The sequence below is a fragment of the Staurois parvus genome, unplaced genomic scaffold (genome assembly GCF_062004578.1).
Source record: "Staurois parvus isolate SC_StPar_1 unplaced genomic scaffold, SC_StPar_1.0 ptg000175l, whole genome shotgun sequence".
Classification (NCBI taxonomy): Eukaryota; Metazoa; Chordata; class Amphibia; order Anura; family Ranidae; genus Staurois; species Staurois parvus.
In genome coordinates this window covers 15,659,360-15,684,031 of record NW_028317971.1, presented here as the reverse complement: position 1 = coordinate 15,684,031, position 24,672 = coordinate 15,659,360, and the positions used below count along the sequence as shown (strand labels likewise).

Below are 24,672 nucleotides of genomic sequence, written 5' to 3'. Positions count from 1 at the left end.
ACACTGTGACTGGAAGACAGACAGCGACTGGAAGCGCCACACTACAATAAAATAAAACTTAAAGTGATTTGAAAGGTTCTTTTTTGGGGGGGGGATAACAAACATGCTATACTTACCTACTGTGTGCAGTGGTTTTGCACAGAGCAGCCCAGATGCTCCTCTTCTCGGGTCCCCCGTAGGCTCTCCTGGCCCCTCGCTCCTGTTGGGTGCCCCCATAGCAAGCAGCTTGCTATGGGGGAACCCCTTGCTCCATGTTTTTATTCACACACGGAGCTGTGGCTTGGCCATGCCCCCTCTCTCCTCATTGGCTGACTGGCCATGATTGACAGCAGCAGAAGCCAATGGCTCCCACTTGCTGTCTCAGCCAATGAGGAGGCAGAGCTCCTGGACATCTGAGGCTGTTCACATTGTTGAATTGCGATGAGGCTCAGGTAAGTATTGAGGGAGCTGGGGGAGCTACTACACACAGAAGGTTTTTTACCTTCAAGCATAGTCTGTATGAAGGTAAAAAACCTTCAGCCTTTACGACCGCTTTAAAGTAGAACTATAGGCAAAACTGTTTTTTTTTTCATTTTGGATAAAGTATTGGAGGGTTATAACCTCTGTCAGATTATTTTTTCAGTATCCCATTGAGATTTCCCATCACCTCCTGTCCCATAGCCAAACAGGAAGTGAGAGGAAATCCCAGCAAATTAAAGGAATTCCTTGGGGACTGGTCTTGTGACTTCTATTAGTGTCCAGCTGAGCACTGATTAAAGCTTGTAGGAGGAATTTTCATTCTGCCCTGACTGTCCTATGAGGCTGCATGACCCATATCCCTCTGTCTGGACAGTGCTGATTGGCCCTGTGCCAATCACATGCACCCTCCCAACGAAAAAAAAACAACAACCTCCAGCAATACACACCAAACTGATCATGTGCAGAAAGACTCCTTGAGCTCAGCAGATGGACTGGGGACAGTGTAAGAAGGGGAGGATCAGAGAAGACAGGATCAAATGGCCTTTTTGCACAAGGCGGAGGATTAACCCCTTAGGTTCCACAGTGAGTATAACAAGTGTGTTTTACTGCATATACAGACTGATTTTACTGTTGTGGGTTTAGTAATACTTTAAGCTTACACTTGTCAAATATTACTATTGTTTGTATTGGTATTACAATGCTGATGTTATAAAATTAAAGTGTATGCTGTGACCAAAAAAAAAACAAAAAACTTGACAGGTAGGCCAGGTGTGGCAAAACTTAGCATGCTTTTCTAATACACAACAAGTGTCTATGGTAGTGCAGTGCACTGTATGTTTGTTGGAGCTGCAATGCCGTAGTGTGCTGAGGTTCCATAGAAACTGAATGACACCTCAACTAGCTGGCTCACGTAATGTGTTGTAGTAATGTGTACATTGACACGCTGCAGACTGCCTCCAGCTGCTGGCACAGGAACACAGATGTAGTGCAGTGGCCATTTATGTGCACGTTACTGCAATGCACACTATTGCAAAGCTGTGTGTCAGCCCATACTCTCTGTCAAAGGAGAGGACCAACGTTCACAGAACTATGTTTAGGCAGAGTTACCGACTAGTTGGCTGTACCTGACGTTTTGTCTTTAACAGCCCCCAAATGACTCCACCACCACATCTGGGTGCCTGTGCCAACAACTGGAAGCAGTCTGGGGCTGCTGACAACTAAGTATAAGAAACCTTATTTTAGCACTTTACATTATAGTTCCTTGGGGAAGGGGGTGTAAAATAGCATAGGTTTAAGTTCCCAGCAGGTAAACTGGTAAATAAAGTTAAAAAAAAAAAATTATATATATATATATATGTACAGTGGGGATCGAAAGTTTGGGCACCCCAGCTAAAAATTTGTATTAATGTGCATAAAGAAGCCAAGGAAAGATGGAAAAATCTCCAAAAGGCATCAAATGACAGATTAGACATTCTTATAATATGTCAACAAAAGTTAGATTTTATTTCCATCATTTACACTTTCAAAATAACCGAAAACAAAAAAATGGCGTCTGCAAAAGTTTGGGCACCCTGCAGAATTTATAGCATGCACTGCTCCCTTTGCCAAGCTGAGACCTGCCAGTGTCATGGATTGTTCTCAATCATCGTCTGGGAAGACCAGGTGATGTCAATCTCAAAGGTTTTAAATGCCCAGACTCATCTGACCTTGCCCCAACAATTAGCACCATGGGTTCTTCTAAGCAGTTGTCTAGAAAACTGAAACTGAAAATAGTTGACGCTCACAAAGCTGGAGAAGGCTATAAGAAGATAGCAAAGCGTTTTCAGATGTCAATATCCTCTGTTCGGAATGTAATTAAGAAATGGCAGTCATCGGGAACAGTGGAAGTTAAAGCAAGATCTGGAAGACCAAGAAAAATATCAGACAGAACAGCTCGCAGGATTGTGAGAAAAACAATTCAAAATCCCCGTTTGACTGCACGATCCCTCCAGAAAGATCTGGCAGACACTGGAGTTGTGGTACACTATTCCACTATAAAGAGATACTTGTACAAATATGGTCTTCATGGAAGAGTCATCAGAAGAAAACCTCTTCTACGTCCTCACCACAAAAATCATCGTTTGAACTTTGCAAATGAACATATAGACAAGCCTGATGCATTTTGGAAACAAGTTCTGTGGACCGATGAGGTTAAAATTGAACTTTTTGGCCGGAATGAGCAAAGGTATGTTTGGAGAAGAAGGGGCACAGAATTTAATGAAAAGAACCTCTGTCCAACTGTTAAGCATGGGGTTGGATCAATCATGATTTGGGGTTGTGTTGCAGCCAGTGGCACAGGGAACATCTCACGAGTAGAAGGAAAAATGGATTCAATAAAATTTCAGCAAATTTTGGATGGTAACTTGATGCCATCTGTGAAAAAGTTGAAGTTAAAGAGAGGATGGCTTCTACAAATGGATAATGATCCTAAACACACCTCAAAATCCACGGGGGATTACATCAAGAGGCGTAAACTGAAGGTTTTGCCATGGCCTTCACAATCTCCTGACCTCAACATAATTGAAAATCTATGGATAGACCTTAAAAGAGCAGTGCGTGACAGACAGCCCAGAAATCTCAAAGAACTGGAAGACTTTTGTAAGGAAGAATGGGCAAAGATACCTCAAACAAGAATTGAAAGACTCTTGGCTGGCTACAAAAAGCGTTTACAAGCTGTGATACTTGTCAAAGGGGGCAGTACAAGATATTAACTCTGCAGGGTGCCCAAACTTTTGCAGACGCCATTTTTTTGTTTTCTGTTATTTTGAAAGTGTAAATGATGGAAATAAAATCTAACTTTTGTTGACATATTATAAGAATGTCTAATCTGTAATTTGATGCCTTTTGGAGATTTTTCCATCTTTCCTTGGCTTCTTTATGCACATTAATACAAATTTTTTGCGGGGGTGCCCAAACTTTCGATCCCCACTGTATATATGTGTGTGTGTGTATGTATATAATATATAAATAAATAACAGTCATAATAAAAAAAAAATTACACATACATATATATATATATATATATATATATATATATATATATATATATGTGGGTGTATGTAATATATATATATATATATATATATAAATATAATACAGTATATGCTGTACTGTTTTAATTATGTTCTAATCTTGTGATTCAAACACCTCTACCACACTGCATAGCTAGGTGTCATCACTATTTTTTTACAACTTTGCAGCTCCCCATGTCACCTGTCTGCTCATTGGACAATTATTCATCAAGATCAACTTACGTTTGTATTGTCCTGTTGGCACAGGACTGGCTGAACACAGCTCAAAATCCTGTATGTATTCTGTGTATTTAGCTGTTTGCTTGGAGTTCCATTTGAGATATGTTAATCAAATATAATTAAAGATGTCTTTTTTTCTAGAGCAAACATACTCAGTTCGTCAAATCTTTTGGCACAGCACACATTTTCCATCCCTTTATCTAGCATGCTGCCTGCCCCCATACACTCTCCAGCTCTGTTATGTTTTGTTGTAGACAGAGTCCACAACTATACAGTATATTGTGTGGCTCATGTATATCTACAGCCCAGGATAATGGGGGCCTCCAAGGCAGCTGTTTGCAACTGATTACTGTCATTAAAGTGGAACTTTACCCATATTAACTTGATAAAAAATAATGATCTTTAGCACAGGACTGAGATTGAGCTCTGCAGTCAGTCTCTCAGTCAGAAGACAATTAGAGACTCGGGACATGCTACAGAAAACAGTCAGAGACTGGGGTCATGCTACAAAAGACAGTTGGAGACTGGGGACATGCTACAGAAGACAGTCAGAGACTAGAGACATGCTATAGAAGACTATAAAAGCCTGGGTGCATGGTACATAAGGCTAATAGAGGTCACTGATATTGCTCCTTACAAATCAATGCAACCACTTCCACTAACAATTGCTGAGGTCCATATTAAGGGGCATTTAGAAAAACTGTGGGGACACCAAAATAAAGATAGATGAGCCTAGAGCACTGTATCAAGCAAGGAAACTCATCACAAATGGATCCTGTCTTCTCCTACCAGAACTTGCTTATATATACTTGCATCTGTCCCCCAACCATTCAGGCATGGATAAACCCTCTGGGGGGAATTTATAAAGGGTGTCATAGACACCCTTTAGAATTCTTTCCGCCATCGCAACAAAGGTATCGGTGTTTGCGGCTGATATATACGTACCTGTCACAGACCGGACTCTCAGTTCTTAGTTTGCTTCCTCCCCAGCCACTGGGCCAATCCCACTGACAGGTACATGGCCAAGGAATTGTGAAGCACAGGTGAGAGGAGTTTGATGGGGAACTAAGAAACTAGTTCCCCATCAGGTCTGCCTGGCTGTTGATTTTTAGCATGACAGTGGGCGGATCCATAGCTACTATTTAGTTCAAAAGTGGCCTTCGAGTCCGCCCACTGCAATGCGCGGTCAATCAACAGCCAGGTAGACCTGGTGAAGAACTAGTCATTTACTAGAATATATACTAAATATTTGGGGTTTTAAAGTTACACTCCACATTTAAGTCCTCATATTTCTATACCCTAGATCCCAGTATACTGCAAATGTATTACTTATAGGTGCAGTAACGTCCTACGCATTTTATGAACAATGTTCACTTCTTCAGGAGAGGCTAGGTAACAGTAATCTTTGTGTAGATAACCAGCTTAAATGTGCAAAGCATATGTGCCTTGCTCCACCAACATCAACCCCAGGAAGCTCGAGTGAAGCCACAAAGCATACTACCGGAGTCTCTCTTCTACACGTAGACTCAGTCTATTCTTAATTTTTTATATTTTTGTTGCACCCTCATCTCCAGCTACTTAGCAATTCAGGTGTTTAAGCCTATAAGGTGGTTGCATATTATTTACCCTACATCTGAGCATTGACTTTGATGACCCCAGCTGGATCTGCCTTAGTATGGACTCACATCAGAGGTAGATATCTACAGTATATGGTTCTTGTATGGGTGTCAATGTGTTCATTCCAGGACATTTCCAAAAAATTCCTAGCCAGAGTTCTGGGAGGAAAGGAGGGATTCTGGATACAAAAAACATGCAGTACTCCATTTAAACCATCCCTTGTAAGTGAAGGATACTGAACCCTTTGCAAAGCCACAACTGAGCCTTAGTACACTAAGTGAGCAATTACTCTGCTAAGTGAACAGCCTTGCTCCCTTTAGTAAATTCACAACAATGTCTCTTTGTCTTGGCTAACCAGTAACCAGATACCCCCGAGACATTGGCAATCCTGTGGAGAAGCATTAAAGGAAGCATAAAACCTGTCATGAGAGATATAAGTATATCTGGCAACTAGTAAGAGATGAACAATGGCAGCCCACATATTTCTTTCATGACATGTTTTCTTTTAAAGGCTTATGTTGATTACTCATTGATGTTTTTTTTAATATCAAACACAATAAAAGTATAAAAGGGATTAGCAAATGTTTTTGATCTAAAATGTTACTTCTAAGGGCTCGTTAACACTTGCGGTGGATTGGTTTTCAGAAAGCGGTACATGAGTGACTGACAGACATCCAGGAGGCAATACAAAGATAGAACTGACAACCAAAATAAGCTTCCTTAACCACTAGCCTGCAGGGCACTTATACCCCCTTCCTGCCCAGGCCAATTTCCAGCTTTCAGTGCTGTCACACTTTGAATGACAATTGTGCGGTCATACAACATTGTACCCATATGACATTTTTATCATTTTTTTGAGACAGAAAGAGCTTTCATTTGGTGGTATTTAATCACCTCTGGGATTTTTATTTTTTCTTAAACCAAAAACCACTGAAAATTTTGAAAAAAAAAAGTTTTTTCTTAGTTTTGTTATACAATTTTGTAAATAAGTGATTTTTCTCCTTCACTGATGTGCGCTGCAGTGATGGGCACTGATAGGCTGCACTGATGGACACTGATAGGTGGCACTGATGGGCACTGATGAGGAGGAACTGGTAGGTTGCACTGGTGGGCATTGACAGGCATCACTGATGGGCACTGAAAGGCAGCACTGATACATGACACTGATACATGATACTGATAGGCGGCACTGACTGGCACTGAAGCGCACTGATAGGCAACACTGACTGGCACTGATAGGTGGCACTGATTGGCAGCACTGATTGGCATTGATAGGTGGCACTGATGGGTGACATTGAAAGGCAGCTCAGATGGGCACTGATATGTGGCATTGATGTGCACTGGTATGCACTGATATGTGGTATTGATGTGGCACTGATGGGCACTGGCACGTGGCACTGATGAGCACTGACAGGTGGCACTTCTGGGGCCACACTGATCATCATGGCACACTGATCATCAGTGCCCTGATGATCATTGTACATGTCCCCTCCGCGGAAAGCCGATTACCGGCTCTCCTCTCCTCTCGAGCTGTCAGCGTGACAGCTCGAGAAGAAAGAAATGCCGATAACCGGCATTTCCGTGTTTACATGTGATCAGCTGTGATTGGACACAGCTGATCACATGACTGAGCCGACATCTTCGGCTCTTTCCGTGATCCGCTGTGTCCGAGGGACACAGCGCACCGGCGATCGCCGCACTGCGCACTACCTGAGCCGCGCATTCGCAGTGAGAATAGTAGGACGTCATATGACGTCCTATCAGAACGAGAGAACCACCTTGCGCCCGTCATTGTACTATAGGGCAGGCGGAAGGTGGTTAAAGAGGAGCTCCACCAAAAAGGGAAGGTTCCGCTTTAAGGCCTCCTCCCTCCTCCTATTCACCAAATGGCACTTTTTTTTGGTGGGGAGAGCAGGTACCCAATTTTGACAGGTAACCGCACCCACTTCCACTCGGATCACCTAAGCAATCGGAGCGGAAGTTCTCCTCTCCACCTCCCTCCCAGCAGTCTTTTGGGACACATGACAGGTCCCAGAAGACTGTGGGACCATTCCCAATGTGCAGTGTGGCTCTCGCATGCTCAGTGGGCAGACGAAGCTACCTTACATTCTAGTGAAACGCATTGACGTCATCATGCGTCATGTGACGTCGCTCTACTGGAAGTATCGATGTAGACTGGTATGACGGACAAGCCCCTAGGAAGTGAGCAATGGGAAATATGGTTCCGGAGGCAGATCGAGGTGTGAAGGACTGAACCAACACTGCTTGATTGATATGAGACCTGGGATATATAAGAACTTTGATTCAGTGAGTGGTCATAGGAGGCGGTAAAGTACCGAATACTATTTTTCCAATTGGACGGTACATACCTAATATATTGGTCGGCATAAAACGCCTTATGACAGCCAGCCTCCCTATATAGCCAATACATCTATTTGCATTGGAGATATGGTGTGAGTGTTCATAAGTGGATTAGGATGGAATTGACTATTTATACAGCCAAAACACATTACTTTCATTATGCAACATAGACTATATGAAGTTCCTTTCTACTTTTGCTCACTGCATATGATACCTTGCTGCAAATAACCTAGATTGCTGTTTCTCCCGCTAATACTCACATCTGCCTCCTGCGTGAGCTTTAAGGAGCCTTCATTAAATCCCATTGTCCTTGCAATTGCTCATGCTAATTATTCTTGACAAAACATCTTTTTGGACTTTAACCCCTTGGCAATAAAGGGATTTCCTCATTATGATCATTCCTATGTATAGGTAATGAGTGGCATGCTATGTTGGAAGAGGACTGGTCAATATGACACTATACAATTTTGGATAAGGTCATCTTTCTTAGTGGCAATATTTTTTCTGTCCTTGATATAAGGAATTCTATACAAAAAGTTAAATGGCCATAACTGATTTCCCCAATGGATCCGTGTACTGGAAATATCCTAATATTTTGAAGTATTGGTAATTTTCATGCAGTGGTTACTGTGGAACTATTCCTTGCACAGAATCATTTAGATGTCCAGGCATTTTTGTTTTTGATTGTTTGTATGTATGTCCTGGTGATTTGTTTGTTGTTATATGTAAAAATCACTTGGTAGCTTTTGTTAATTCAATGCAGGTGACTTTGTAGAAATAATAATTTTTAAATTTGTACTTTTTTTATATGAATAATAAAACTCTGTTTTGTACCATCGAGCCACCATTTCAGTCATTATAGGTAACCCGCTTTTGGTCTCCATACTTGGAGGCCTTTGTTTTGTAGTATATATCAGTAGGCACCTGTCTGTGAAACCACAAGCTGTTACAGCTGGGTGCCCACCGTTGAGATGCTGACGCCAGGGACAGAAAGCTGAGGGATGGAGCAGCTCGGGGGAGCACATCGCTGGATTGAAGGACAGGTGAGTGGCTGTTTATTCAAAGTCAGCAGCTACAGTTTTTGTAGCTGCTGACTTTTAAAAAAAACACAAACTTGACTGAAGCTTCTCTTTAAAAATCTCTTTTCGTGTTGTGAGTGCTGCCTATCTGTTGGCTATTTCTTTCCACAACTTCCTGGATTCCCTGCATGCTTTGCAGCTTCTCATTTTTCCTTTTCATTTTTAAGAACTACATGTCCGTGCTGCCTGCAAGCTGTGATTCCTGTACCGACTCCGCCTCCTGAAACTTCTCCTCTCAGCACCTCTGTAGTTCAGAAGGTAGGCTCTGTGAAATGTGTAACACGGCAGTGCCTACTCACAGGACTACGTGTCACCGAATTCAAGGAAGTAAGTGTGTGGGGATCTTCACAAAGTTTGCAAACTTCAAGAAGGTTCATATTCGTAGGAGTAGGCTGGAAATAATTACCATACAATGTGGAAATGAAGATATGATTTTAAATTTTGACCGCAGATATGCTTTGCATGCTGAACCCTACTAGTTGCAATAAATGTCACCAATGGTTACATTTATTTGCTAATAACCTCTAGCGTTCCCTAGAATTGTTTGTATCTTTTGATACAAAGACATGTGTACTTCTTATTCTCCTCAACTCCATCTAGTAGCTATAATTCGATAATTTACTACTACCCATATTAGAATATTCATTCAGAAGAGAAAATAGCCCCACAACATTTGTTTTTGTCCAATTCGCCCAGAAAAATTTTTTTTCTGGATGGATGGCTATGCATATTTTTTATAAATAGATGCCATAGTTTTGGTTATGGATTTGATTTGTTTGATAAACAAAAGTTATCAGTAACCGAATAGCACGAGGGTCTTCCTGATTGCATAGAAATGTGATAGATTGTTTAGGTATCCTCATACTATATAAGTGTTGCTTTGATCTGACAGATTAAGGTTAGAAGACATCCAGAATTGTGGCCAGTTTAAGAGATACTAGACAATTCATTTACAGGAAGCATGCTGGTTTAGTTCTAAATCATAAATCAGAATCATTCAAATGTTTGGCTTAATTATTTTAGCTTTCGGTTCTATGGCAGTGATTAAAAATCTAACAATCCATGTGGGACAACAGAGCTGAAGTATAAATGAGGGAAGGAAGGAAAACAGAAAGGTTCCTTGGAGCAACCAATCATTTTTCTACAATAGGTTTTGAAAAGAAAGCAAACATCATACTGCGTATTGTTGACATGACCTTCCATGTTCCATTCTACCAGTTTTGAAGTAATGACTCCATTATCCTCTAAACTTGGTAGTCTTTGGTTGGAGGACAGTGTAAATATGTTTAATTTAACCCCTTCCCACAAAGCCCTGGTGTCCCTTTAAATGAGCTATTACACCTGGGGGGTAGGTAGGTCTGCTTGATTACATGACCACTGTGACTGGCTACAAAGTGGTCACATGATCAGGAGTAGATCCTGACAGCTCCCAATCATTACTAGAGACCAGAAACTGTCTTTGACAGCATATTCTCTGTGCTTGGAGTTGCTCTTAGCGCAAAAAACTCTGCTGCTCATGGACGCATACACTATATTGCCAAAAGTATTGGGACACCTGCCTTTACACGCACATGAACTTTAATGACATCCCAGTCTTAGTCCGTAGGGTTTAATATTGAGTTGATCCACCCTTTATAGCAATAAAAGCTTCAACTCTTCTGGGAAGGCTGTCTACAAGGTTTAGGAGGGTGTCTATAGGAAGGTTTGACCATTCTTCCAGAAGAGCATTTGTGAGGTCAGGCATTGATGTCGGACGTGAAGGTCTAGCTCACAGTCTCCACGCTAATTCATCCCAAAGGTGTTTTGTTAGGTTAAGGTCAGAACTCTGTGCAGGCCAGTCAAGTTCTTCCATCCCCAAACTTGCTCATTCGTGTCTTTATCAACCTTGCTTTGTGCACTGGTGCGCAGTCATGTTGGAACAGGAAGGGGCCATCCCCAAAATATTCCATCAAAGTTTGGAGCATGAAATTGTCCAAAATGTCTTGGTATGCTGACACTTTAAGAGTTCTCTTTCACTGGAACTAAGGAGCCAAGCGCAACCCCTGAAAAACAACCCCATACCATAATCCCCCCTCCACCAAACTTTACACAATGCAGTCAGACAAGTACTGTTCTCCTGGCAACCACCAAACCCAGATGCATCCATTGGATTGCCAGACAGAGAAGAGTGATTCATCAATGCAGAGAACACATCTCCACTGCTCTAGAGTCCAGTTGCAGTGTGTTTTACGCCACTGCATCCGACACTTTGCATTGCACTTGGCGATGTAAGGCTTGGATACAGCTGCTCTGCCATGGAAACCCATTCCCTGAAACTTTCTATGCACTGTTGTTGTGCTAATCTGAAGGCCACATGACGTTTGGAGGTCTTTAGCTATTGACTCTGCAGACAGTTGTCGATTTCTGCACACTGTGTTCTTCAGCATGCACTGACCCCGCTCTGTCATTTTACATGGCCTACCACTTCGTGGCTGAGTTGCTGTTGTTCCCAGTTGCTTCCACTTTGTTATAAGACCACCAACAGATGACCATGGAATATTTAGTAGCAAGGTAATTTCATGGATGAACTCATTGCACAGGTGGCAACCTATCACAGTACCAAGCTTGAATTCACTGAGCTCCTGAGAGCGACCCATTCTTTCACAAATGTTTGTAGAAGCAGTCTGCATGCCTAGGTGCTTGATTTTATACACCTGTAGCCATAGAGATGATTGGAATACCTGAATCCAATGATTTGGAGGGCTGGCCCAATACTTTTGGTAATATAGTGTATGTGCGGTGTGTAGGTTTCCGCCACATATGCATTACGTGGGTGGCAAGAGGTTTATAAAAGTTACAAGGAAAATAAAAATATAGTGGGGGAGAATTTATCCAAATTGAAGCAGCCAGAATCTGGAGCAGCTGTGCATAGTAACCAATCAGCTTCTATCTTCAGCTTGTTCAGTTAAAGGGTAACTCTGCTTTTGTGGGCAAAAACATATTGCAAATAAAAAAAATATAGCATATGTAATTGCTACACTAGCCATGTTGTAATTTAATATTATTAAAAATTACTTTTCCTTTTCAAACTGTGGCACTGTCATTCTCTGTAAAATTCAGTGCAATATGGCAACCAGGAGGTAATATGGAGATAAAAGGGTATTCCTGCAGCCACACACTTATCCAACCATGTCATTGTGAAGTAAAATCAGCCTCAGCTTGCTCCATCAGAAGCCATGCCTTCAATGCATTTCACCCCGCCCCTGGGGCTTAATCATGGAGGCAATCTGTATACAAGCGGCATACAGAACGCCCCCAGAAATCTCATTTTCTGCTTGGGTGAGGAGCTCTGCGTTAGGATACAAGTTAGGCTTAAGGCATCCTCTGTAACAAAATTTTATTTTTGGTGAGATACCCCCTAAGGGATAATCACTTCAAAAAGGGATGCAGACACTGAAACTTTTCTCATCAGAGTGCACCATCTGATTACAATGAATTAGTCACTCCCATTCAGAATCAGTATCCAAAGAACATAATGGAACAAACAGCTTTTTCTTCAGAGCAGGAGCAGGTAGGAATCTGCAACAAAGTTTGTTAATGTAAATAGATCACTTGGGGCTGTTTTATTTCTCAACAAAGTAGAGTGACTCAATGCTTGATATCTTTCTGTGTTTCTGCTTCACAAATAAACACTTTTTTACTGAAAAAAGTTATTTGTAACATTGTGTAATACACTAATCTAGTATAGAGTTACTTTATAATGTGTTCAAATGGAGATATAAGCCGTTTCCTTGAATTGCCTTGGCTGACACTAACAAGCTGAACAAGCCTTATTGTCTATAATATTTCATCACTTAGCTGAGCATCTCATTCAGTAGCAAGTTTGTGAATGAAGTCTACACCCTCCCTCTTTTCCCCAGCGTCATGTTACAGAATGTGTAGGAAAATTTGACTTGATGGCATGCTGTGTCAGTGTGTCACATGGTCTTGCGGTTAAAGCTTTCACTTCATTCAAAGAAGATTTAACATTGCACCAGAATTGCATCAGACTCTTCAGGCAGCCAGAAATATACAGGGCAGGACACAGCAATTATTTGGCATAGCTATATCATTTGCTGGATCTTGTTCAGGTCCTCTAAAGGAATGTCTATACAAGATCATCTAAAATTGTGCAGTAGAGATGCAGTTAAAGGTGAACTGCAAGCACAATAACTCATTTAAATACATTCCTCATTAAAGTGGTTCTAAAGGCTCAAGGTAAAAACCCTTCTATGTGCTGCTCCCCACAGATCCCCCCCCCCCCCAATACTTACCTAAGCCCCCTCTCAGCGATGCGCACTGGATGCTCGGATCTCCTGGATCTCCCTCTCCTTATTGGCCAAGACACAGCAGCGGGAGCCATTGGCTCCCACTGCAGTTAATCACAGCCAATTAGGAGAGAGCAGGGGTGGGGCTGAACCGCAGCTCTAGGTGTCTTATGGATACATAGAGTGAGGCTCGGGAGCAAGCACACACCAGTGCCCCACAGCAAGTGGCTTGCTATTGGGGGCACTGGTCAAGGTGGAGTAGCCAGGAGGATCAAGCTGCTCTGTGCAAAACCACTGCACAGAGCAAGTAAGTTATTATCAACGTTTTTTATTTAACGAGAGAAAAAAACCCACAACAAACCTTTAGCATCACTTTAAATATGAAAGCTTTAAATCCATTTTGTGTGTACCTAATGCCTGTGCAAACCCAGATATTACCTTGTAAAAGTAGCAGCGACATCATCACTGTGCTGTACATAGCCCGTGCACAGTACAGAGCTGAGGGAGGGGTGCAGCAAGCTGCACCCACTACAGGCTGCCTGCAGAAAAATACAGGAGGGGGCAAAGACAAGACTATTCACCCTGCACAAGGAGAGAGAGTAGCAGTGACTGGTCTTTATTACAGGAGGTTCTTGCACAGAGGCAAAGTTTCACAATGGATTAATGCCCAAATCTGGAAGAAATACACAAAGCATACCAAGATTCAAGTAAGAATACTCATGACTCTTGTACTTAGACAATATTTGGTGATCCCAGAGTTCAGCTTTAAAGGAAGAAAATAGAATAGCAAAATATATACAAGCCACTACCGTAAGGCCCCTTTTACAGGGGCAGTCCGATTGGGTCTGCCTGTCAGTTTTTGTCAGTTTTCGGACCCGATCAAACCCTTCATTCTACTCTATGGAGCAGCAGGTGTCCTGCTCAAGTGGCTTTCCCTCTGCACAGTGACTACAGAGGGTAATTTGCTTGGTGCTACCACCATTCAGAGAATGCCTTGCATTTGTTCAATGAATGCAAGAAATTCTCTAATTGGGTGAGGGTAGATTATATCTTTATTCACCCCTCTGCACCACCTTGTCTAATGAGAGAGCACTTTGTTTTCATTGAAAGAACTATAAGGCCTTTTCTGAATGGTGACTGTACCAAGTGAGTGGCCCCCTGTAGTGTATAAAGGGTAACCCACTCACACCTGAAAGATTGCCGCTATCACTGTATATAGGGTGGGCCAGGGGCGGACTGACAACTCATGGGGCCCCCGGGCAATAGGGGATCATGGGGCCCCTGTGTCCTTGCCCAAACTCAAAAAAGCCTTTGAAAAAGGTACCAGGGGCCTCTCATGGGGCCCCCTACTGACCCCGGGCCCTCGGGCAGTGCCCGAGTTTCCAAATGGTCAGTTCGCCCCTAGGGTGGGCTACTACAATGGTTTTCGGTATCCCCAGTGGCCCTCTAGATATAAGATATGAACGTTACATCATGCCAAGCTGGATCATTGTAAGTTGGTAATAGAGATAGTTCCTGGAGTTTTATTTTAAGGATGCATCTTATCCATTTACAAATTATATGCTATATAGATAGAGATAAGTGAAAATATATGCAAAATAGGAGATTTAGCCAAACACTTGTTAAACGTTTATGACTATCATCTAATCTGCCTTTTTTTTAATTAAAAGAAAAGCATCCCCTGCCTAGCCGTTCAAGCCCAGCATACCAGGCAGTTGGCTAAGTGTCCCCATGGCTGAAGAATGTGTGGCATCTGTCATCCTGATAACCAGCCAAAATACCTTTCAGCTCCCAGTGGGTGGGAGAAGGCCCCTTCCACTTCAAAACACCAATCCAGTTTCAACACAGGATCCATGTCCTTATGTTTAGTAAACATTTTTTAAGCACAAAAAAACAAAAGCAGGTACTGTATAACATGTGATGCGTTCATACATCAATTAAATTGGGCAACAGGATACCTTTTTATGCTTTTCTTTCCCTGACAACATGTGGATGCTGTCTCTATTATGTAGGCGTTTGTCCTCTCTAGTGGCCATTCAGTAAATAACACCTGTGTGTTCAACAACCAGCCAGGACACGATTCACCTAAAATGGCTGCAAAAGAATTAAAGCGGAGCTCCACCTAAAAGGGGAAGTTATGCTTTAATGACTGGTCCCCCACTCCCCGTTAAGAATTGGCACCTTTGGGGAGCAGGCACCCAAATTTGACAGGTACCCGCTCCCACTTCCGCTGCAATTGCTAAGGCGATCAGAAGCAGAAGTTGTCCTCCTCCTCCATCCCTGTAGTCTATGTGACAGGTCCCAGAAGACTATGGGGCCATTCACAAAGCACAGCGCTACTCACGCATGCGCAGTGGGCATCTAGCTGTGAAGCCGCAAGCTGTCACAGCTGGGTCCCCACACTGAAGATGCCGGTGCTGGGGAGAGAGTTCAGCCAGTGAAACCAGTCATGGTGAGGACACTGCGGGACCAAGAGACAGGTAAGTGTCTGTATTTTAAAAGTAAGAAGCTACAGTTTTTGTAGCTGATGACTTTTTTTATTTTCTTTAACTGGAACACCGTTTTAAGCACATTTCTTCTTTTTTTATGTTTTTTGACTCGCTTTGTTTTCCTAAAACTAAGTCAAAAGGGAGGCTGCCACTGACAATTCAGAGATGTATATCATCACCACACTCATGGTGGCACACAATCTCACTGTTTTCAGTACCTAATAGCCAAATAATTGTGTGAAACTTGCTTCATCCTAAAATCCCATAGACAGTGATTGGAGACTAAGCAGATATGATTCAAATTTATCTGGCTATCAGTGTAAAGATCAAAGAGAAGAAGACAGCATAAACAGAAATTATTCTCACAAAAAAACAAATGCAAAAGTCCACGCTAAGACAAACAATACCAGTAAGTAGTACATACAATATTAACATATAAAGGCTCTATATTAATTCCTTGGAAATCAGCACTCTGCATTCTCTATTTCTCTCCATTTCCATTGCACAGTGCTGGTTAGTGACCAAAGCTTAGTCTAGCTTTCCCCCAATTGTATCTATCTTATGTCCAATAAGTAGGATTATAAGAAATATACTAGTACGAAACCCCTGTGAGGGCTAGTTGACTATATTTTGTTTTGGTCTATCTTTTGTAATTCTTTACAAAATGCCAAATAAACAGATTTTTAAAAGTATGTTTAGAAGCAAATGGAGAGAGCCACTTTAACCTGGTGGAGTCTACATAAGATTGTCCCCAATCTTCTGTTTGGTATGGGGTTCTCCAAGAGAAGTTTTTCTGGCATCCATGGTCTTGCATCATACAAATATGGACTTTTGCTTACCAGTTCTAATTATCTGGTGAGTCACCCAGTTACAAATTTGGGTGGAGGTCACATTTGCAGTGGCTTTGACATCACGGAGGTATACATAAGCTTTTTTTCAAACGCTGCATTCCTAAGGAATTAATCTTGCAATGTTGCCTACAGACATGGCCCAGCAACCACTAATGTAACATTCAGCTCTGTCATGGTCCCAACCCTGTCCCCCATACAATAGGGTTGCTTTATCTCCCAGGTTGAATGACATTTTTCTGAACCTGCCCTTCTCCTGGAGTCTAAATTCTTCCTACTGGCACATCTGAACTCATCCTCATCTTGTTACTATCCAGACCACCTCCTCCCTCCCTACGTGCCTGCACAACATAGTGTCTGCAATATCTGCAAATATAAAATCCTACACATAAGAAGTTATAACTTCAGCTTTCTTCAACTTTGATATTACATCAGACATTGAACACTCCCAATGTGATCCAGATCTACACTTTCAGGAGGTGTGCCTGGGGGGGGGGGGGGGGAAATTATAGGAGGCAAACGGCGAATATAAGATGAACTTTTGCTGTAATTACTTTGTTAGCAGTTGTAATTAACCTATGAAGTTGCATAAAGGGTTTTGCTGGCTGTCTACAAAGATAACAATTACAGATACCGCTGTAAATTACTTGATTTTTTTTACTGGGAAGGATGGGTGTTATTACATCATATGCAAGTATATGAAGTATTACATAATACAATTTTCCTTACCTGGGAGTGGGCAGCAGCAAGAGATGAGGAGAGGGCATAGAGTAAGTGCCTGGCTGCTGCTGCACAAACAAAAGGCTGATACAGCTCAGGGACATGGCCATCCATGACCTCATGGCAAGATCTGCTATTTGAAGCCAAAACGCTGCTCCAGGAAAGTGAAATACTGTCAGACGTGTACAGTGATTGTATGTGCCGGAGAAGGCAAGCCTTGAAATTAAGGAAACAAAGCAGATATTAGTCTATGATCATTGTCTTTTAGTATTCTTTCAAGTGTTCTGCGCATATTCATACATCACCCTATGCCTCCTTCCAGCTTCCTTTCAAGCCTATCGAGTTTTTAGATGTGATACAACAGCAAGCATCACCCAAAACATCTGTGTTACAAATTTTAGCGGAGATAAACTCCAATACAGAAGCAGATGTGAATCTGGGATCTACATCAGAAACAATTTAAATTCCTCTTTAACTGACTTTACACTGTTCAAGTTCATCTCTACAACACTAAAGAATGAGAAAGAATGCCAGCATTGTCTGAACTGATCTTTACTTTAGCCACTGTATTTTAACCTGCTATACCGTAGTCTATGAACAGCAGAATGAATGAAGCAACAATTCAGAACATGATTCTTCTCACAGAATCAAGAAACGTAACTCTTCCTATCATCCCATGCAAATTCTACAAAATCATTTTCATCCTTTAGATACATAAATCAGACAGAATATTTTATAATTCTATAAAGCTGCTTTCTATTTTATTACAATGTGTTTTCTGATTGTATAAGATTCTTTTTTTTTTTTTAAATCTGTATTTTTTATTTTTGTCAGTAAATGCTACGAAAATATGTCCACTGATAAAACAAACAAAAAAATCATATTTGATCCAATGCCCCTAATATTACCAAGCTATTACTTAAAATTTTTAATTAGTTATCTTTATGTTTCGGTGCCTTAGACTACTGGCCCTGCAATCCTAAAACTTTCTCCATAGCTGATCAAAGCTTCCCTGTGTCCCCTGACAACAAATCAATTTTAAATGATGAATGATAACCTGGCCATCTAATCCATACAAATTTTTTTAGGATTAAATAATGGTGCAGACTTAATGTCCCAACCTGTCTCTGAGTATGAAGCTTTTCCCTCTGCCGGCTCTCCTGTAGTGTCTAATAGTAGAGTGGACAGGTACACGTTCCTGAATATTAGGCGGGGTTATATATGCTGGAATGGGAGGCGTTTTCAGCTCAGAAGTTTAACCATTTCCAGTTGTATTCCTGATGAAAAGGGCTTGTGTAGCAGCAGGATTCTTAATTCTTTTTTTCATTAGATATATACAGTGTATGTACAGTAACATTACAATTATATACATAGATTAATCCATGATATCTTTTGTAATCACAAGCTGGCCATCATCAGATGTCTACTTAAAGACAAGCTTTTTTTATTTTTTTAATCTCCTCTTACCTTTTTTTGCTGATGTATCCTAAAGAAACATACTCACACAGCCAGTGAATCTAGCATTGTTCTGCAGCGATCTACCACTCTGCACATTGGGTCTTGTGTCTCTGTCTTTCATTGTTATGGTATAGGGAGCTGGCTATCTCTTCCAGGTTCTTGCAGCCAGCCCCTGACAACACACCACCAGGTCCCCCTCCAATCGCTAGGAGTCCCTGCATCTGAAAACTCCTGTGATATGTGACAACGATATCCCAGGCAGTGGAAACAGGAACATCTCATGCTCACCTTGGCGAGCACAGAGACAGGGCAGTGGGCCAAAATGAAACTTAAAAAAAGTAAATGATAACGCAAAAAATAATCTTTTTAAAGGGTAAAGTTGCAATGGTGATTCAGCAGATTGTGTGAAGGTCTTCTTTAAGAATGGCAGGCAAGAAGACATCTGCATGTCCTCAGACTGTGTTAATGTTCCTGGAATTTACCCCACGAATTGTCAAACAAAAAAAAAGAAGTGCATGGATTGTATTCCACTTTCTGGCTTATTTTCAAAGCATATAGGAAAGGATCGGCCCCACCATGTTTGGATTTTCTATTAAATTGTAGTGTCTTTCTGTTTGACAATGTGACAACCCCTAGGGTAACCTTCACTTGAGCAAGTATGTTGGGCAGTTGGATATAAAGCAAAATACAAAAGCAATACATTTACATTGTTAAATTAAATGTGTCACTAAAAATGAGATCCCAGATATGCAGTGAGGAATGACCAAATTTCTTTAAACTTGAAGTCCAGATGGGTATACACCAATCAGCCATAACTTTGACCGCCCATCTAATATTGAATAGGTCTTTTGCCACCAATACAGTCGTGACCACATAGAGGCATGGGTGCCACTAGACCTCTGAAGGTATGCTGTGGTATCTAGCACCACTTCATCAGTAGCAGATCCTTTAAGTTTTGTAAGATGTGATGTAGGGTCTTGTTTTTCCTGCACATCCCACAGATGCTACTGGATTGAGATTGAGATCTGGAGAATTTCAGGGCAAAGTCAACACCTCAATCTTGTTGTTGTGTTCCTCAAACCATTCTTTAACCATTTTAGCAGTGTGGTAGAGTGCATTATCCTGCTAAAAGAGGCCACTGCCATCAGGGAATATAATTTCCATGAAGGGGTGTACTAGGTCAGCAACAATGTTTAGGTAAGTAAGTAACATCCACATGAATGGCAGGACCCAAGGTTTTCCAGTATATAGGCAGGGGCAGTCTAGTTTCTCCACTGTAGGTGCCGCTTGAGCGGCAGTACACCTAGAGGGGGAAGTCAAAAGAAACTAGGTTTCTCTATGATTCCCTTGGTTCCCTGGAGCAGCGTTCCGGTTGGTTATGTTGCATCCAGATGACCCTGGTGGTCATCTTGGGTCACGAAGGGTCTTTTTAAGTCCTTTCCCCCAGGTTTTGGCACACATTTGTGAAGTGGCTAGTGTAGGGAGAGCATGCCTGTTTGAGACAGCACTAGTGGTAGGGACAGATTCCAAAGGCGTAGGAACAGCTCAGGACCAATGTCTGCACTCCAGAAAGCTCCCTTTTGGGCTGGGCTGGGCTGGACTGGCCAGACCATATTCCACCCCCTTGGCAGGCGCTGTCTTCAAATCACCCCTACTACTGCTGACTCTCTACTGTATTGACTGTAAGTTCCCAGTTAACTGAGTTCTCCCTCTGAGTTGTTGTACATCGGGCCTCTATGTGTTTACTGCCACTGTACCATGCTGTTCCTACTCAGCAAGTAGAACATTGCCTCCGCTGGCTTGCCTTTATCCCATACCATATCCTGGTACCATCTCTTCCTTAAGTAAGTGAGGTGCATGCACATGGCCATCCACATGATTCATCTGACCCGGCCACGTTCTTCCGTTGCTCTGTGGTCCATTTCTGATGCTCACTTGCGCATTGTAGGTAGTTTTGATTGTGGACACGGTTCAGCATGGGAACCCTGACAGGTCTATGGTTATGCAGCCCCATAAACAACAAACTGCGATGGTCATTTTTTTCTGCCTTCAACACATCAACTTTAGGGACAGACAAAGACTAATCCAGTGTATTTTTTAAAATAGTGAAATGCTTTTTAAAAAGCAACTAGTCTAGCTGTACTGTATGCATACGGGTTTATATTAGCTTCCAATTCTTTGCACAGCAAAACTACAAGAAGGAGGTCCAGCATTATGGAATGAGCCACATGTACCTGGTTAGGTTTATGGGAGGTTTGACAAGCATTGTATAACACCCTGCAGGATGTTAAATGAACGCAAGATGGCAGTGTTCTGCAGCTCATTCATACAGACTCTGTTGAAGTAAATCTTTATTGGATTTGTAGGCTGATAGCAGGACTTCCTTGGGGGCAGATAAATACAAAAGCCGAAAACCAGAGGGCAGACTGTGTGGGACACTGGAGGTCTGGGTCAGATCAGTCTGTTGAGAGTGGAAGAGAATGACTGAGCTGCAGAACCTCCAGTGTTCCTGCAGTTCCTCCTTCAGAGATCACTCTCGACAGCAGCACTCTGGACCACTGGACTGCTCGCAGGCCTGTCCAGCAGGCTTGTCAGTGGTCAGCATTGCCCCCATCCACAGAGAGATCATCAGCTACTTGACCAATGCCACGGATCAGGTGAAAGAGTTCCATTCTCAAGCCATTCAAGTTGCCAATTAAATTATTTAAGCCTGCTGCTTTCTGCCTAGTTTAACTGACACTGTTCACAGGTTACACATGTTAAGGCCTAGTTCACCTGGCCTATTGGTTGCTACACTTTCAGCATAAGCCAATCACAAGAGCCCACTGCCCACTGTTGTGTCCTGCTCACCTCAAGTTAAGCCACATCATTGCTTCCATTGCAGTTGGCCCACATTTACCAAAGAGCTCCTGTACTGCTGCAGTTGGCTACTGGGATCGCAAGAGGAATTAATTCCTACAGAAAGGCTTCTAGTCATACTTTAATGCCTGCATAAATTTACATCTCACCCTGTGCATTAAAGGGGTACTGTCTAGGCTACCTTCCACTTAAAAAGGCAGCTCCTTACTTTTGTATTCCCACCTTATTAAGGTACCGGTACTTCTACCTTTGTTTCAAGACGAATTTGAATTCTTAAAGTGCACCAACTCAGGCCCCACCGAGAGTGTAAAGGGACAGTGACCTATTTAGTTACAGAGTTTTTTTTTTTCTTAACCTCAAAATTGAACCCTGTCACCTACTACTGAGAGCCCAAAGTGAGCTAGCCGCTCTACTTATTGTTTTTTTTCTGCTCACTGGGGAAAGACATCTCAGGGCTGGGGTTGTTGGCTAAATTCTGAATTGCAGGACGTCCATAGCTGATTAAGATTTTGCTGTGTTTGACTTTTGCTTGAAATTATTCTAAGTGATAACTGTTATTTCATGCACAAACGTTTCTGTTGTTTTACTGTGATTATATGTGATCTCAATACAACCAAGATACCAGTTCACTCTAAACTGTCTGTGAGTCTAATTTGTGGTTGCAGTCAGAGGATTTCTCTGTCTGGAGGTTTAGGGTGGTGTCAGCAGGGGTTGGGCTTTAAAAACAGGGACAAGACATGGAACCCAAAAATTACCCAGCAACCCCTGAGAGGGTAGTGCTACAATTACTAAAGTTCAGGTGCCAAACCTGAACCCAGCTGAAGTCAATGGGAGCCGAGTGTTAAAAAATTATAATGATCATTTCCTAGTTTAAAAGGCAAAGGATTGTCACGCAGATGACATCAGCGGTTGGACATGGCCCTAGGAAACATGTACAAAGCAAAAAAAAGGTTTTTAAATTTGTTTGACAGAGAGAAACTATTTTAATATTGCTTAAAGGGTAACGTTAGATATGCAAAATTCCCTTAACTTCCTTAGCGGGTAAAATTTCAATACCAAGAGCGGTAACCCCGAGCTACACTCGGGCTTACCATGCGGCGTTGCTCAGGGGGTCCCTGCAGCACTTACCTTGTCCTTCACTCCCGCGATGTGTCCCCTGCAGCGCCCTGGCCATCTCCTCCGGCCGATGCCGGCATCCGGCTTCCGTGTTCTGGTCCCTGTGACGTCGGGACGTACGGGCGGGAAATTTGAAATTTTTAAAAAATGACATTTTTGCTGTCATTGCTGTTTCAATGCATTTCACGTATATTTTGTCCCTACTGCTTTGTCCTGTGCCCTGCCTGCATTTTGACTGTTCTTTCTACCTGGAAACTTAGAAAAGTCCATGGCGTCCAAAAAGCGTCCCTTTACGTCAAAAGCGGTTTTAGAACAGCGATAGTAAATCAGAGCCACTTGCAGAATTGAGTGATAATGATTCGTGGGGAAATTCGTCATCAGACACTGAAAACGATTTTGCGACTTTGCTCAGCGATGTGCGAATTTGCCTCTGTATTTCAAATTTCAGTGTTTTTGGTTTGATTATATTATTGAATTAAATTTATTATTATTATATTATTATTTTTTATGATTATTTATTAAATTATAATTTATGATTTCGTGTTTCAAATTTTATCATACCCGGGATGTTTACTAGACTCTTGTTAGTACAGATTTCAGTGAGTTATTCCTAAAAATTACAGCCTACAATAAAAAACTACATATTTCCATGCAAAAAAATGGTACCGCTTTCAGCAGAAAAAATCGGAAAGAATCTTACCGCCGAGGAGGTTAAATAACATGTCTGAGGGATGCCCTTAACCTGCCTGAGAAGTAGTGTTTCTGTATGATGTATACAACCTACTACATACGAATGACATTTAGAAAGAAAACATGCTGTTTAAATTGCAGGTAAATTACAGCTTTGGCTGCTTAAATCTGCTTGTAAACAAAGAGGCTGGGGATTCCCTTCATCTATATCAGTGGTCTCCAAACTGTGGCCTGAGGGCCAGATGTAGTCCTTTGTTTGCTTTCATCCAGCCCTCAGGGCACTATTTAATTCACTGACACCAACATATTGGCATAATTCCCCCCAACGACACAAATGAAGGGGCACAATTTCTCCCAATGACACCAATGATGAAGCACAGTTTCTCCAAATGACATCAACAATGGGGCACAATTTCTCCCAATGAGACCAATGATGGGGACCAATGACACCAATGATGAGGCACAATTCTTCCCAATGACACCAATGTTGGGGCATTGTTTTTTCCATCTGATGTTGGGACCTTTTCTGCTCCCAATAGCCACAGTACGGCCCTCCTAAAGTCTGAAGGACAGTAAACTGGCCCTTAGTTTAGAAAATTTGGAGACTCCTGATCTATATGATACCTCTGTCCTAGATAAAGGTCTGGTATGGATTTTAAGTGGAACCACAAAAAACAGGAAAATAAATACAGTCAGGTCCATAAATATTGGGACATTGACACAATTCTAACATTTTTGGCTCTATACACCACCACAATGGATTTGAAATGAAACGAACAAGATGTGCTTTAACTGCAGACTGTCAGCTTTAATTTGAGGGTATTTACATCCAAACCAGGTGAATGGTGTAGGAATTACAACAGTTTGCATATGTGCCTCCCACTTGTTAAGGGATCAAAAGTAATGGGACAGAATAATAATCATAAATCAAACTTTCACTTTTTAATACTTGTTTGCAAATCCTTTGCAGTCAATTACAGCCTGAAGTCTGGAACGCATAGACATCACCAGATGCTGGGTTTCATCCCTGGTGATGCTCTGCCAGGCCTCTACTGCAACTGTCTTCAGTTCCTGCTTAATCTTGGGGCATTTTCCCTTCAGTTTTGTCTTCAGCAAGTGAAATGCATGCTCAATCGGATTCAGGTCAGGTGATTGACTTGGCCATTGCATAACATTCCACTTCTTTCCCTAAAAAACTCTTTGGTTGCTTTTGCAGTATGCTTTGGGTCATTGTTCATCTGCACTGTGAAGCGGCGTCCAATGAGTTCTGAAGCATTTGGCTGAATATGAGCAGATAATATTGCCTGAAACACTTCATAATTCATCCTGCTGCTTTTGTCAGCAGTCACATCATCAATAAATACAAGAAGCCATACATGCCCACGCCATGACACTACCAC

At 42.0% G+C, this 24,672-nt stretch overlaps 1 protein-coding gene across 4 annotated transcripts in view; it reads right to left on the bottom strand.

The window, feature by feature from the left end:
• ADM2 (adrenomedullin 2) overlaps positions 1 to 18,694 on the bottom strand; it is a 42,302-nt gene extending 23,608 nt beyond the window's left edge. The window contains exons 1-2 of one of the 4 annotated variants that reach the window (XM_089676995.1): positions 18,617 to 18,694; positions 17,159 to 17,365 (exon numbers count right to left, since the gene is read on the bottom strand). In XM_089676995.1, coding sequence (XP_089533121.1) covers positions 17,159 to 17,271 — 113 coding nt within the window. In that variant the 5' untranslated portion in view covers positions 17,272 to 17,365; positions 18,617 to 18,694. Of the gene's footprint in view, positions 1 to 17,158; positions 17,366 to 17,449; positions 17,469 to 18,270; positions 18,343 to 18,616 lie in introns of those variants that run through there. The other 3 variants (XM_089676991.1, XM_089676994.1, XM_089676992.1) reach the window with 3 other exon arrangements.
• Positions 18,695 to 24,672: the final 5,978 nt, after the last annotated feature.